This window comes from Ipomoea triloba, chromosome 5 (genome assembly GCF_003576645.1).
Source record: "Ipomoea triloba cultivar NCNSP0323 chromosome 5, ASM357664v1".
NCBI classification, from domain to species: Eukaryota; Viridiplantae; Streptophyta; class Magnoliopsida; order Solanales; family Convolvulaceae; genus Ipomoea; species Ipomoea triloba.
Window position 1 is genome coordinate 309,755 of NC_044920.1, and position 17,148 is coordinate 326,902.

General features: G+C 36.1%; 1 protein-coding gene across 2 annotated transcripts; it reads right to left on the reverse strand.

Moving 5' to 3' along the window:
* Window positions 1-86: 86 nt before the first annotated feature.
* On the reverse strand, window positions 87-4,692 carry LOC116019516 (sphingosine-1-phosphate lyase). Of its 2 annotated transcripts, XM_031259757.1 has the most exons (15): window positions 4,337-4,692; window positions 4,204-4,249; window positions 3,534-3,685; window positions 3,371-3,430; window positions 2,916-3,140; window positions 2,691-2,832; window positions 2,390-2,440; window positions 2,217-2,308; window positions 1,699-1,825; window positions 1,454-1,469; window positions 1,198-1,305; window positions 1,038-1,092; window positions 803-949; window positions 588-666; window positions 87-341 (listed from the first exon to the last, which is right to left on the reverse strand). In XM_031259757.1, the coding sequence occupies exons 1-15, from the start codon at window positions 4,525-4,527 to the stop codon at window positions 219-221; spliced, it is 1,614 nt and encodes a 537-aa protein (XP_031115617.1). In that variant the 5' UTR covers window positions 4,528-4,692; the 3' UTR covers window positions 87-218. The 2 variants fall into 2 exon arrangements, with proteins under 2 accessions (XP_031115617.1, XP_031115618.1); XM_031259758.1 differs by lacking the exons at window positions 4,204-4,249; window positions 4,337-4,692 and having other exon boundaries at window positions 3,541-3,681.
* Window positions 4,693-17,148: the final 12,456 nt, after the last annotated feature.

Sequence of the window (17,148 nt, forward strand, 5' to 3'; positions counted from 1 at the left end):
TAAGCGTTTGATCATGGCATCCTTATATATATGATCAATCAGAACAAAATGAATATGAAAAGTGTACAATACTAGAAAAAAGCAAATGATGTTTTAAACATAGTGAAGCTTTTCATTTTATTTATGTTCTTGTTGTAAACATTGGCAATCATCAATACAAAGTTTCTGGGATATGTTCCCACTACAAGAAAGAATCATGGAGTAACAGAGCAATGACACTAGCATGTTCCATCCATGTAATCTATCAATAGATCTTTAACCATAACTCTATCCGGTATCCTCCCAGCTGCGCCATATATTGGAGCAAGCCCTCCACTCATAGGACCTGGGTTTTGTTTCACCTGAAAAACAACACAGATTAAGAAATCCCAAATATTTCATCGCAGTGCACAGCAGAGATAAAGCACCGATGGTTATAGTTAATTCTATTGTAGATTTGTAGTGGCAGCTAAATAAGCTCCCCAATGTTAATGTTACTTTTCCATGTATGTGTCTTTATTGTATAAAATTGTTTCAGAATCTGATCAGAAAGCTAAGAACAGGTGGACCAATAGGGGTAAGAGAAAGATAGGCAACGAGTTACTTACAGTCTGGAAAGCGTCTTTGACATCCTTCACAAACTCTTGAGCGACTGATGCATGTTGAAGTGTAACGCAAATATGAATGCTGGAAAGGGCAATTAAAATTGGCATTAGAACTAAATTTTCCTCGAGTTTTGAGAATATTAAGATATAATAATTCAAGAGGTAATAAGCTCGAGGAGTCTTCTTTGCAAGATTCACAACGCCCGTGCAGTGCTTACCTATTGGGTCTCTGCAGTGCGTTTAAATGCCATCCTTTGGACGACAACACATCATTGACTTCAAATATGTCTACAACATCGGACCCGAAGGCAATAATACTCATGTCAGGCCTTCCGATGACAAACAATTCTGGAATCTCCTGTATTCTGCAATAATTAAAGAAAAATGGTTATATATCGATGTTGTTTCATAGTTCAAATCCCAATCAAAATTTCGCAATACTAAAACGCTCACCCTTTCTGAATTCTCTTAGACGCTTCCATGATCTGCTTAGTATTCTCCAGGTAACCTGTAAGGCATAATGCAATGTCAGTCCACAAGCCATGGATCAAGTATCTAGCTCCGGCTAGAGACGATTAGACGGACAACAACAGAGAAAGTAGTCAGGCGCTACCTTCCAGTCCGAGGGACATCATCGCTGCCCAAGCTCCAGCAATCAGACCTCCGGGCCTGCTCCCAGCAATGGTGGGAGAAATATAAAGCCCGCCAGTCCATTCAGTAACTGAATTGTAAAATGAAGATATATACATACAGTGAGTGATTATCCACAACTAAGCCGAGCACATGTATTTGACATCCAAAAACACTATCAAATGTTGGGTCGTGATCGTATGATGACCCACATCTGTTTTAAGAATAAAGGAACTCACCAGCAACGAATTGATGCTGTTAAAAGCAGTCCCAGCAAAATGCAAACGAGCCACAACATAAGAGCCCACATTCAGAAAATTGAATAAGAAACAAAGAAAAAAAAATTAACCGTGCAATTATTTTGGTCAATGCAAAATATAAAGTACAAATACAATCAACAGTTCAGTAACACAGTAATTTGTTAAATGAAGTATGAAAGTTTGGTGGATAAAACGAAGGACATGGAAAGTTACGAATTGAATACCTTCCGAATGTCATGATTTCTGTATAAAACAACACTGGTTCCCTTTGGAGCCAATCCATACTTGTGTACATCCACAGATATTGAGGTTACTCCTTGAACAGTGAAATCGAATGGTGGGACAGGATACCTAATAGAGCAAAAGCAAAAGTAATTGATTTGAGAATTTTTGACGACTTAGACTCTTGACAAGAATATTGTCTAGAACATCAAGGATAGATTGACCCGACAGATTTTTAAATTCTTACAGAAAAGTGAAAGTAACTTGGATGTAATTATGCACTTCCAGGCAAGTTCATTTTCTAATACCACTATATCCTGATGAAGTTCTACACAAAATAGAATACCGACTTTTTCTAAACCTATACAAACAAAATGGAATTACTTTTTAGAAAGTCCCGCTAAAAGCATACACCGTTAAGAAAAGAAATTGGAGCACCGGAACCCCCTCCAGCACTCAATAATAGCTACTTAATAGGTCTAACAATTGGATAGCGAAAGATCATTGGAGTGAAACATACCCAAGTTTACGAGCAAATGGCAATACAAATCCACCCAGACAAAGGTCCACATGTAAACAAATTTTGTAGCTAGAAGCTAATTCACCCAGCTCCTGCAGAAGAATACAACTCATGAATGAAAAGCAACGCATAGTTGCTCAAACATCCCAAACTGACAAGACTATGTCACTTGCCTCAATTGGATCAATTATTCCATGCGGGAAGCCAGGTGCTGACCCAACAATCTGTACATGCATTAGATTTAGTTAGCTAATCTGAAACGGTTGAGTATACTAATGCTGGGAGTGGAAAACTGGAAAAGTCTGGAAATGATCATAAATGTTTTTAGTTTATTCGATTGAGATGCATAAAAGAGCATAATAGCAAAACTAGGAACTAAGAATATTACTCCCAGAGCATGACACTGGAGAATACCACGATTTGGGGAAAAAAATATGATGGCATATTGTTCATAACAAAGAAATTTGCTCTTACCATTATAGTGTTTTTGTTAATATATTTCTTAATAGCTTTTGAATCTGCTCGAAATTCTTTATCTACAGGAACTCGCCACAGCTTGATCTTAAAATACTCTGCAGCCTTGTCATATGCTGAGTGGGCAGATACCGGTATTATCCTACAGTAACAAATGCTACTCAGTAATGCACAATGCACACATCATAAATGGATATTAAGCAATTTGAGAAGAGAACTGCCTACATTTCCGGCTTAGTGATTCCCTTTTTAGCTTTCATATAATCACGTGATGATTTAACAGCTAACAATATACTTTCAGTCCCCCCAGATGTCATGTTTCCGCAAATTTGTCCTCCCGAAGATTTTTCCTTACTTCCAAGAAGTGCAGCTGTCATTGCAACAACTTCAGCTTCAAATCTTACGACACTAGGAAATACATCCATATGTAGCGGGTTGGTATGGGCAAACCTGAAACGTCATGTATATAACAAAGTGAGAAATTAGCAGATATAAAAGGATAATAGAAGATACTCAATGGAAAGGTGAATGACAGATTTAGAATCCTTGCTTAGTAAAACATTTCATACAATTTATGGTTTACATATCATACAATACTTATGATATAATGCAACTGCAGAAGTATACGCTTGTTTTGATGGGTTAATAAGAGAGAGAGAGCAAGTGCCATAAGCCCTTACATTGAACATGCTTGGTTTATCAAAGAAAAATGCCCTTCATTCTCATTCCCTCCAATATAGCTGCATAAGAATATGTAATTACTCAGTCCATGAGACATAAAACATGATTTCTAACAGTTACTTCGGAATTATAGTTTGTACTATAACATTGTTACCAACATACACTGTACCAGAACATTTGCCCTGCCAGTTCACATCTTTCTCTTTCTCATCTCTCATTTTCTCTATGACACCGTCTCCCAAACCATTCTTCGGCAAATCAGTTCTCCATCCATCTCTCTTAGATTTACCAGAAGCTTGCATCTTTTCTACAACCTGCCCAGTCAAAGACACAATCTTTCAGCTCCAGAAGGATATGGTCATCATTGATGAAAGAAAGATAGAGGAAGAATCATGAAATCTTCAACTTTCTATCATCACTGTGTGACAACAGAGGCATTAAAATAAATACACTGTACAATCTAATGTACCCATCAGAGACAACAGTAAAGGAACCAACTTTAAACCTGAACAGAGTATCATATCAGCAGAGCTCATTTATTACTCTTATTTGGCAATGATTACTTTGAAAATACAGTTATGAATTCCACAGCTATTTTCAGTTTACTTGAGCTAGTATTTTGCCACTAAGAATTGGCCCACAAGCCCTTCGAAATGGGAGCCGGTAGAAAGTCACTATTAGCTTAGCACCCAACAGACCTTGGAATATATACAATCAACAAGCATACCAAGAAAACACTAAACACAATCTTGGGATTACCGAAAATCATAGTTAATACAACAAACGAAGCAGAAAACATTAAAATCCGCAAATTTCAGAGCAAAGTTCACACCTTTTGTTTCTCGGAATCGATATACCTTTTCACGCCTGGCAACAACCTGTTTCTCAAAGTCGAAACATCAGAAAATCAAGTTTAAAAAAAAAAAAAAAAAAAAAAAAAAAAGAGGATGCCCATGAGAAATTACTTGACTAAGCTCATGAAGAACCCAACAAGCGTAGCTTTGAGGCCATGTTCATGGATAACAGCGAAGAAAGATTGAAAACCCCGAGCAACGAGCAGAGAGAGCAGCGGAGCGAGAAGCAGAGCAAGAGGCTCGTACTGGGCCAAGAAGGAGTTGGCGGAAGCTCTGAGTCGGGTTAGCGAATCAAACTCCATTGCCAGATCGATGCGAACAAGAAAGCAGATAGTTCTTCAGAGTTCAAAGCCGAAACAACTATACAAGAAGAAGATAAGGAGAATTGTATATTAATATTTGTGGTTCCTTGTCTTATTCATCTTCTTCTTCTCCCATCGTACTGCATTTTAAGCAATCCTATGGGCGCAAGAATCGCGCGGTAGGGTGGAAGAGAGAAAGTCCAAAATTATTTTCTTTTGTCCATATCTTGGGATAGACCAACTTAATCAATTAATTGATGCCAAATTTCAAAAAAGTACTTCTTTTTTTTTTTTTTTTAATCACAATGAACATAAAAAGTGCAATAGTATTTTTCTTACTTTAATATAAAATAAAATAGTAATTGTTTGATTGCTTCAATTAGGCAAATACAAACATCAAACACTATTCCTCAATGAGTTTAGAGTTTTTGTATGAAAATTTACAAAACACATTTTTCAACATTTTCAAAGTTAAATAGGAGATTTAAGTAGTCAAAATTGAACCAATTCAATAGATATCATAAATTAAGAAGTCGATCGACATTTGGAGGGTATTTCATTCTCCCCCCCCTCCCCCCCTCCCCCCCCTCACTCCTCTCATTCCTCGAATTTTTTCATGTTCCCGTCATGTTGGGATGAAAAAGTAGGTTTCTTGTCACAATTCAGAGAAAATGACCATTCATATTGACATCTCTAATAAAACTATATATATTAGTATAATTATGTAAATCTTACAAATATAATATTTGGAAATAAAATAATATGTAATCATGTATAGTATTTAATATTTATTGGCTACGCTCAAATATAATTACCTAAAAATAAAATTATAATGTAATGATCAAATATGAATATTTTAATTTGATTTTCGAGTTTGTGATACTGTAAATAGCATGTTGGCTAAATGTTGATAAATTAATTATGAGTCCAGTACATGAATTACATGAAGATTAGGCTTTTTGGACCTACACGTATGAGGTCTTTTTGGACCTACACGTATGAGAGGTATATGAGAAGAGCTTAATGCATGCAAATAAATGTAATGCATGGACCTACACGTATGAAGTATATGAGATGAGTTTAATACATGCAAATAAATGTAATGCATGTAAATGAAGCTTAGTCTACTGCACTGCATAAACTAAAAGGATGGGATGACATATTTGTTGAGATCAGATGACATATTCAAAGCCACATGTTCATACATTCAATTTCAGTACGTGGAAGGTTGAAATGAGGCTACAAATGTGGAAGAAATCAAGTGGAGCTACAGCCACACGTCCATATAATTATGATCCTAAGTCTCAGGAGTTTTTTTCCTATAAATTGGCGTTGTGTAATAGCAATCAATTCGAAGTTTTCAGACACTATTGAAATAACATTCTACTTAGAAGAAAACTTCAACAAGCTGAACGGAGGAAAATTCGAAGTGGCACGACTTCAACGATTAAGTTTGGAAAATCAGGTTCGTTACAATTTGTGTAATTTGTAGAATTATCCAAAATTGTAATTCGTTATTTTTCAGAAAGTTACTTACAAGATTAGTGGTTCAAATAGGTGTTAGTCCTAGTTTGTGTAATTTATTGAATCTTGTAAAGTGTAAAAACTTAGAGTTGCACTTGGCTGAAAAGTATTTTGGGCGTGGCCCCGCAGAATAGAAGGCAGTCTTCAACTGCGTTATCAAATATATGTGCTTATAATTATTTGTCTCTTATTCTGCTATACCTTCCAAATATTATTCTTGATCGAGATTGGTTTTTGTGATATTTAAATTCGGTAGTGAACGTACATCCGTGCATTATAAACTAACAATTGGTATCAGAGTAGTGTCGCTCAAATTACTAGCGAGATCCTAGGGATACTCTAGTTATATTTTGCAGGATGGAAGAGGGGGCATCAATTTCGAGGCCTCCATTATTGAAAGGTGTCAGCAATTATGCCTTTTGGAAGGCAAGAATGAGGGCGTTCATAAAGTCGCTTGATGAGGAATGCTGGGACTCTATAGACAATGGTTGGACCCCACCAACGATCATCGAACAAAATGAGATAAAGAAAAAACCAGTGATCAGTTGGACATTTGAGGAGAAAAGGCTATCATCAGCAAACAACAGAGCCCAGACCAATTTATGCTTATATCCGCCACAGATCGGGCAAAGGATGCATGGGACGCACTAGAAACTCACTTTGAAGGTACTGGGTCTGTGAAAGTATCCAAAATACAGATGCTCATGTCCCAATATGAGAGTCTACGGATGGAGGAAACAGAAACTGTCTCAGAGTTCAGTGCACGTGTCAAAAGCCTTGCAAACAATGCTTTCAACCTAGGGGAGCCATTTGATGAAGAAAGGATGGTTCGTAAGGTGTTGCGGTCTCTACCTCCAAAGTTTAAAATGCAAGCAATTGCTATTAAACAATCTACAGACCTAAAAACACTCACACTAGATGCGTTGATGGGCAATCTTCAAACCTTCGAGATGGAATTAGACGAGGAAGACAACTATTCGAAGAAAAACAAGGGAGTAGCTTTTGGTGTAACTACACAGAATACTGGCTCAGATTCTGAATCTGATGAGGCCATGGCACTGTTAACCAAGAAATTTACAAAGTTTCTGAAGAAGGCTAGAGGTCGAGGAAAGACGAGAGGATCAAACTCTAGAAATGAAGGAAGCAATCAAAAACCAAAAATTGTGGGTGTCGACTACAAACAGAAGGGAATTCAGTGCTACGAATGTGGAGGCTATGGGCACGTGCAAGCAGACTGTGCTAACAACAAAGGAAAGAAATCCTTTACTCTCACTTGGAGTGATACAGATGACTCCGACAAAGATACACAAGAGGAGCAACAAACCAACTTTGTGGCATTTCATGGTAATATATATCACCCAGACGATATAGAAGAACGAGCTAACTTTGAAAAATTCTTCAAGTGTGCAGATCAAGAAGAACCAGAGCTCAAGGAAGTGTCATGTCACGAGGATGACTCTCAATCAGAAGATGAAGATGGTCTAGCAAAAGCATATGAAGAACTGTGCCTAAGTTGGGTTGAGGTAAGTAAATTAAATCGTTCTTTGCTTAAAGATGCTAAGAATCTTGAAGAAGAAAATCTGAAACTGAAATCTTCGGTAAAAGTTCTTGAAAACGAGATAAGAACAAAAGATTCTAGTGAAAGATCTTTACAAAAGGAACTGGAGCACTTGAGGAAACAAGTCCGGATGCTGAACACGGGTACCGACAAGTTAGAGGAGATACTAAGAACAGATGGACAATCTTTGACCAAAATAGGGTTGGGATATGTTGAAGGAAGAACCAATCAGTCAAAGACTACCTGGTTGAGAGAAAAGACAATAGAGGTAAGGAAAAACACTAATCATCTTTACAATAAAAGTTGTTTTAGATGTAACAAACGAGGGCATAGTTGGAGGTGGTGTAAAGCACTAGAACTAAAACTAAAAAAAATGTGGAGACCCAAGATCACATGTATGGCAACAAAAATTTCAATGTCAGCTAGCGTGTCATCAACATGGTACTTCGACAGCGGGTGCTCCAGACACATGACTGGACACAAAGGGTATTTGACAAATGTAACATATGCACATGCTGGCCATGTCACTTTCGGTGACGGAGAGAAAGGAGAAATCATTGGACGAGGAACGCTCGACACAGAAGGTATGCCTAAACTTGAAAATGTCTTTTTGGTAGAAGGTCTAAAAGCCAACCTAATTAGCATAAGTCAATTATGTGATCAAAACTTGCTTGTTAGTTTTACCAAGAAAAAATGCAAAGTGTTTGATACTCAACAAACATGTGTTATGGAAGGGATTAGAATAGCTGATAATTGTTATATGATCAAATCTGTGCTCATGTGTAATAGTGTCACAACCAATGAATGCACAAATTGGCATTACAAACTTGGGCATTTAAATTATCATGACATGGAAAAGTTAGGTAAAGCTGGGGCAGTCAGAGGACTTCCAAACCTCACAATCACGAAGAAATCTCAACTGTGTGGACCATGTCAAGAAGGCAAGCAAACCAGAGTGCATCATAAAAGGTTAGTACACATTTCTACTACTAGAATTCTTGAACTACTACACATGGACCTAATTGGTCCAACTCAAGTAGAGAGTCTAGGAGGAAAAAAATATGTGTTGGTATGTGTGGATGATTTTTCACGCTTTACATGGATTGACTTCTTAAAAGAAAAATTTGACACTTTTCCTGCCTTTGAAAAAATCTGTTTGAGATTACAAAGAGAAAAGGAGGCACAGATTGTGAAAATCATCAGGATAAAAAGTGACCACGGTAGGGAATTTGAAAATAATTCTTTTAGTAACTTCTGTGACAAAACTGGCATACAACATGAATTTTCTGCTCCTAAAACACCGCAACAGAACGGGGTAGTGGAAAGAAAAAATAGAACTCTACAAGAGATGGCAAGAGTAATGCTACTCACTAAAAACATCTCTCAGAGATTCTGGGCTGAAGCAATGAGTACAGCATGTCACATCACAAACAGGGTAATTTTAAGATCATGTACTAAACTTACCCCCTATGAACTGTGGAAAGGGAGAATCCCGAATCTAAAGTATTTTCATGTGTTTGGAAGTACATGTTACATTTTGAATGACAGGGAACAAAGAGGCAAGTTTGATGCTAAAAGCGACGAAGGAATTTTCTTAGGATACTCAACACATAGCAAAGCCTATAGAGTATTTAACAAGAGAACCAAGTCCATCATGGAATCAACAAATGTGGTGGTTGATGATCATGTGAGCAATAAACATGATGACGATGATGAAGAAGCACATGAACAGACAGCATGCTTGAGAGAAACATCAGAAAAGGCAGAAGAAAATGCATCGTCAACCGAAAATATGGAACACAAAGACAGCTCAGACATAATTCCATCCACAAGAATTCAGAAAAATCACCCAATTGACAATGTGATTGGTGAAATCACATCAGGGGTTAGAACAAGGGGCAAAGAGAAGAAAAACTATCGTGAGATGATAGGCTACTCGTGCTACATCTCAATGATAGAACCAAAAAATGTGTGTGAAGCCCTTAAAGATGAGTGCTGGATACATGCCACGCAAGAGGAACTACTCCAATTCGAAAGGAATGAGGTATGGGACTTAGTACCGAGACCTGAGAATGTAAATGTCATTGGTACTAAATGGATTTTCAGGAACAAATCAGACGAAAATGGAATAGTCGTCAGAAATAAAGCTCGTTTGGTAGCACAAGGGTATTCACAGATGGAAGGCATTGATTTCGAAGAAACATTTGCACCAGTGGCAAGACTAGAATCTATCAGACTTCTCATCTCCATCGCATGTTCACTAGGGTTCAAATTACAACAAATGGATGTCAAGACAGCGTTCCTAAACGGATATCTCAAAGAAGAAGTATATGTTGCACAACCTAAAGGGTTTGAAAGCTCAAAACATCCAGACCATGTGTACAAGCTAAAGAAAGCTNTACTGATGACCTAAAACCTGTGTTCGATCTCATGATACAAAAAAATTTTATCTGCCAACGGAAACTTCTTCTGGATAAGTTTAGCCTACACCCTGGAGTCACAGGGTTACTTGAAAAAGTTGGTCTGTCGCAAACTATTGTCAGAATTGATAGGTTTGTGAAAATAGTGGTATGTGAATTTTACACAAACCTAGTACCGGAATTGGTTCAACAAGGGAAGGTTTTTCTACGAGGAAGGTTTTATGATTTTAATCCGACCGTGATTAATTCCCTATTTGATTCACCAAATATAAATGATGACTATCAAGAGGATTTAGACATCGTGGCATATGAATTGACGGGTGGGATCAAGCATTTGTGGACAACTAAAGATACTGTGCAATCAACCATTCTCACTCCGACATATGCATTGTTGCATAAAGTTGCCCTGCATAATTGGATGCCAACAAAACACAAAAGCTATGTCAAAGCGTCATTAGTTGTGTTTTTGCACAAAATTGCAAATGACGTAAAAATTAACTTAGGGAAACTTTTGTTTGATCAAGTGTTTGACGCTCGGGATGGCAAACAAAGGAGAAAGGAACTCATTTNGCATGCAAATAAATGTAATGCATGGACCTACACGTATGAAGTATATGAGATGAGTTTAATACATGCAAATAAATGTAATGCATGTAAATGAAGCTTAGTCTACTGCACTGCATAAATTAAAAGGATGGGATGACATATTAGTTGAGATCAGATGACATATTCAAAGCCACATGTTCATACATNGATTCCAAGTCAATAAAGATGATTGTTTTGAGACGGAGGCCGTACCAATTAAAGTGGACTCACGCTTACTAGTCCATGATCATGCCGAGGACATTGGAATTACGAAGTTTACAACATCGTTTCCTATGAGTCATCGAATTATTAGTTTCCTTCACGAAGAATTGAAATGGATTGCTGATCAACAAGAAATGCTACAAACTAGAGAAAAGATTATTAATGCTTTCTTGTCCTCACTATTATNCCATGATCATGCCGAGGACATTGGAGTTACGAAGTTTACAACATCGTTTCCTATGAGTCATCGAATTATTAGTTTCCTTCACGAAGAATTGAAATGGATTGCTGATCAACAAGAAATGCTACAAACTAGAGAAAAGATTATTAATGCTTTCTTGTCCTCACTATTATGGGACTCTGCTGCACCTGCCAGGCCCTCGCACCATCCTGCTGACTCATCTGCCTCCAATCCAGGTTATACACCGCTAGCACCGGGTGACACCACTAAATCTCGCGTTGCTTGATTCCCACTCTCCAAATGGTAATCGTTGATCTGTTTCGTTTGAAAGTCAAATATAGTTGGTATGCCAATAATTTCTTCTAGTTTCAATAAACTCTTCCGATGTGACTAGATGTAGATGTTGATATTGCTAGGGCACCTTACATTTGCTCCGTATATTGAATTTGTATGCATGTATGCCAAGCCGTCAACAAATTCCTACTGACACTCTTGCAATGAGTATTTTATTTGAAATACCAAACAATCAAGACAAATGTGCCACCTCTGTTTACAGCCATATACCTACTTCCTTTTGCGTTGTGACCGAGGATTAGTCGGGTGGACCTGGACCGTTAAACGGACAAAGAAAGATCCGGACACCTCAAAGAAATCGAAAAAAAAAATGACAAAAGTCCAAAATTGTTCTTCTAGCGCTTGCGCTTCCATGGCAAATCAAATTTTCTTTGCATGTTGACCATGCTACATGAACCCCCCCACGTACACATCTCATGCAGCATGATAATTCCACATACTCATGAAACTCTCACATATACAGCTTCAAGTTTGAAAAAATAAAAAATAAAAAATTCAAAGGCTTGCTCTATATATTGTCGTACATCTATCACAATCTCACAAATTCATAGCTACAAATTCATTGCGGTTTTTTTGTTTGGTCGCTTTCTAAGTGATACTCTATCTAGTTACATTCGATGCATTTATTGTTCGTGATAGAAATTTATGGCTTCCTACTTGATTTTGCCTCGAAAGTGGTGTTTTTGGCACCTGTTCATCAAAAGGGGGAGAACGTTCTACTCAGGGGGAGCACAATTAATTTTGATCAACATATGCCAAAGGGGGAGTTTGTGATACTGTAAATAGCATGTTGGCTAAATGTTGATAAATTAATTATGAGTCCAGTACATGAATTATATGAAGATTAGGCTTTTTGGACCTTCACGTATGAGGTCTTTTTGGACCTACACGTATGAGAGGTATATGAGAAGAGCTTAATGCATGCAAATAAATGTAATGCATGGACCTACACGTATGAAGTATATGAGATGAGTTTAATACATGCAAATAAATGTAATGCATGTAAATGAAGCTTAGTCTACTGCACTGCATAAATTAAAAGGATGGGATGACATATTAGTTGAGATCAGATGACATATTCAAAGCCACATGTTCATACATTCAATTTCAGTACGTGGAAGGTTGAAATGAGGCTACAAATGTGGAAGAAATCAAGTGGAGCTACAGCCACACGTCCATATAATTATGATCCTAAGTCTCAGGAGTTTTTTTCCTATAAATTGGCGTTGTGTAATAGCAATCAATTCGAAGTTTTCAGACACTATTGAAATAACATTCTACTTAGAAGAAAACTTCAACAAGCTGAACGGAGGAAAATTCGAAGTGGCACGACTTCAACGATTAAGTTTGGAAAATCAGGTTCGTTACAATTTGTGTAATTTGTAGAATTATCCAAAATTGTAATTCGTTATTTTTCAGAAAGTTACTTACAAGATTAGTGGTTCAAATAGGTGTTAGTCCTAGTTTGTGTAATTCATTGAATCTTGTAAAGTGTAAAAACTTAGAGTTGCACTTGGCTGAAAAGTATTTTGGGCGTGGCCCCGCAGAATAGAAGGCAGTCTTCAACTGCGTTATCAAATATATGTGCTTATAATTATTTGTCTCTTATTCTGCTATACCTTCCAAATATTATTCTTGATCGAGATCGGTTTTTGTGATATTTAAAATCGGTAGTGAACGTACATCCGTGCATTATAAACTAACACACATATGAGCATTACATAAGTCCCTATGCCCTGGGTTCGTCTATTGTGCCAACTATGGCCACCGGTTTATGTGCGACATTAACTATTATTAATGACGTTGCTTAAACATGCCTAATAAATTTGTACTTCCAGGTTTGAATTGCTCTAATAGTATATTTATTTTTTAAGTGGCTAGAAAAATCAGTAATTATATGTGACGATAAATCATGTTCTCGTGTAATAACACGCAAAGTTGCAAACTACACAAAAAGAGAAAAATCGCACTGAAAAAACTCAATGCCTGCGGCATAGACTCCACTGCGGGGTGTTGGTCATATTGATCTAAATTTAGACCCAATATTTCACACAGTACTACAGTAGTAAACATGTATTATTTAGTATTAGAACAATTTATTATTATATTATAGTAAATTATATTTTTATACTCCGTAATAAATTATATATTTACAGTATTACGTAAGAATGGAAAAGGCCAGTTAGATATTTATAAATTACATATTAAGTATTATTTATTTCAATAATCGTAATTAAACATTTTAAGTTAAAATATTTTAAAATACTGATTAAAGATAAATAGATAAAGTATATCATTTCTTTATGGAACTTGTTAATACACTGAGATGACGTGAGGAGAGTGCATGCGAGGGAAAATCGTATACGTTACATTGTTGTGTTTGGCTTATCATTTGGCCCTTTGAGTTTGTTGAGCTTTCACTTCAATGGTAGTTGATTATTTGTTTTATTGTACAACAGTTTTTTTTTAATAGATAACTGATAAAGTACAAAATTACATAATACAAGACACAAAAAATTACGATGAATATAGAAGTCTAGTATTAGATAAAATTGATCAAATGATTAACAGAAGATAATACAAGATATAGGCTCAAGAATCCTATACAATATAGATGTCTAGAAGTATTGCAACACTAAATATAATAATCTCTAATAATTACAACATAAGACGTATACACATGTTATATATTTACTTATTTTTTGAATTTGATTTAAGTAATATTATTTGTGTTTATAGGCATNTACAAACTAGAGAAAAGATTATTAATGCTTTCTTGTCCTCACTATTATGGGACTCTGCTGCACCTGCCAGGCCCTCGCACCATCCTGCTGACTCATCTGCCTCCAATCCAGGTTATACACCGCTAGCACCGGGTGACACCACTAAATCTCGCGTTGCTTGATTCCCACTCTCCAAATGGTAATCGTTGATCTGTTTCGTTTGAAAGTCAAATATAGTTGGTATGCCAATAATTTCTTCTAGTTTCAATAAACTCTTCCGATGTGACTAGATGTAGATGTTGATATTGCTAGGGCACCTTACATTTGCTCCGTATATTGAATTTGTATGCATGTATGCCAAGCCGTCAACAAATTCCTACTGACACTCTTGCAATGAGTATTTTATTTGAAATACCAAACAATCAAGACAAATGTGCCACCTCTGTTTACAGCCATATACCTACTTCCTTTTGCGTTGTGACCGAGGATTAGTCGGGTGGACCTGGACCGTTAAACGGACAAAGAAAGATCCGGACACCTCAAAGAAATCGAAAAAAAATGACAAAAGTCCAAAATTGTTCTTCTAGCGCTTGCGCTTCCATGGCAAATCAAATTTTCTTTGCATGTTGACCATGCTACATGAACCCCCCCACGTACACATCTCATGCAGCATGATAATTCCACATACTCATGAAACTCTCACATATACAGCTTCAAGTTTGAAAAAATAAAAAATAAAAAATTCAAAGGCTTGCTCTATATATTGTCGTACATCTATCACAATCTCACAAATTCATAGCTACAAATTCATTGCGGTTTTTTTGTTTGGTCGCTTTCTAAGTGATACTCTATCTAGTTACATTCGATGCATTTATTGTTCGTGATAGAAATTTATGGCTTCCTACTTGATTTTGCCTCGAAAGTGGTGTTTTTGGCACCTGTTCATCAAAAGGGGGAGAACGTTCTACTCAGGGGGAGCACAATTAATTTTGATCAACATATGCCAAAGGGGGAGTTTGTGATACTGTAAATAGCATGTTGGCTAAATGTTGATAAATTAATTATGAGTCCAGTACATGAATTATATGAAGATTAGGCTTTTTGGACCTTCACGTATGAGGTCTTTTTGGACCTACACGTATGAGAGGTATATGAGAAGAGCTTAATGCATGCAAATAAATGTAATGCATGGACCTACACGTATGAAGTATATGAGATGAGTTTAATACATGCAAATAAATGTAATGCATGTAAATGAAGCTTAGTCTACTGCACTGCATAAATTAAAAGGATGGGATGACATATTAGTTGAGATCAGATGACATATTCAAAGCCACATGTTCATACATTCAATTTCAGTACGTGGAAGGTTGAAATGAGGCTACAAATGTGGAAGAAATCAAGTGGAGCTACAGCCACACGTCCATATAATTATGATCCTAAGTCTCAGGAGTTTTTTTCCTATAAATTGGCGTTGTGTAATAGCAATCAATTCGAAGTTTTCAGACACTATTGAAATAACATTCTACTTAGAAGAAAACTTCAACAAGCTGAACGGAGGAAAATTCGAAGTGGCACGACTTCAACGATTAAGTTTGGAAAATCAGGTTCGTTACAATTTGTGTAATTTGTAGAATTATCCAAAATTGTAATTCGTTATTTTTCAGAAAGTTACTTACAAGATTAGTGGTTCAAATAGGTGTTAGTCCTAGTTTGTGTAATTCATTGAATCTTGTAAAGTGTAAAAACTTAGAGTTGCACTTGGCTGAAAAGTATTTTGGGCGTGGCCCCGCAGAATAGAAGGCAGTCTTCAACTGCGTTATCAAATATATGTGCTTATAATTATTTGTCTCTTATTCTGCTATACCTTCCAAATATTATTCTTGATCGAGATCGGTTTTTGTGATATTTAAAATCGGTAGTGAACGTACATCCGTGCATTATAAACTAACACACATATGAGCATTACATAAGTCCCTATGCCCTGGGTTCGTCTATTGTGCCAACTATGGCCACCGGTTTATGTGCGACATTAACTATTATTAATGACGTTGCTTAAACATGCCTAATAAATTTGTACTTCCAGGTTTGAATTGCTCTAATAGTATATTTATTTTTTAAGTGGCTAGAAAAATCAGTAATTATATGTGACGATAAATCATGTTCTCGTGTAATAACACGCAAAGTTGCAAACTACACAAAAAGAGAAAAATCGCACTGAAAAAACTCAATGCCTGCGGCATAGACTCCACTGCGGGGTGTTGGTCATATTGATCTAAATTTAGACCCAATATTTCACACAGTACTACAGTAGTAAACATGTATTATTTAGTATTAGAACAATTTATTATTATATTATAGTAAATTATATTTTTATACTCCGTAATAAATTATATATTTACAGTATTACGTAAGAATGGAAAAGGCCAGTTAGATATTTATAAATTACATATTAAGTATTATTTATTTCAATAATCGTAATTAAACATTTTAAGTTAAAATATTTTAAAATACTGATTAAAGATAAATAGATAAAGTATATCATTTCTTTATGGAACTTGTTAATACACTGAGATGACGTGAGGAGAGTGCATGCGAGGGAAAATCGTATACGTTACATTGTTGTGTTTGGCTTATCATTTGGCCCTTTGAGTTTGTTGAGCTTTCACTTCAATGGTAGTTGATTATTTGTTTTATTGTACAACAGTTTTTTTTTAATAGATAACTGATAAAGTACAAAATTACATAATACAAGACACAAAAAATTACGATGAATATAGAAGTCTAGTATTAGATAAAATTGATCAAATGATTAACAGAAGATAATACAAGATATAGGCTCAAGAATCCTATACAATATAGATGTCTAGAAGTATTGCAACACTAAATATAATAATCTCTAATAATTACAACATAAGACGTATACACATGTTATATATTTACTTATTTTTTGAATTTGATTTAAGTAATATTATTTGTGTTTATAGGCATAGAATTACACAACACAAGACACATAAATTCATAACATAAGACACAATTACTAATTTGTTTTAG

Excerpts from the sequence above, each read along its gene's own strand:
- LOC116019516 (XM_031259757.1), bottom strand. The coding sequence starts at position 4,527 with ATGGAGTTTGATTCGCTAACCCGACTCAGAGCTTCCGCCAACTCCTTC. Across the intron at positions 4,250-4,336 it reads TTCTTCATGAGCTTAGTCAA|GTTGTTGCCAGGCGTGAAAA; the intron begins GTAATTTCTCAT and ends TTTGAGAAACAG. Across the intron at positions 3,686-4,203 it reads TCGATTCCGAGAAACAAAAG|GTTGTAGAAAAGATGCAAGC; the intron begins GTGTGAACTTTG and ends TTGACTGGGCAG.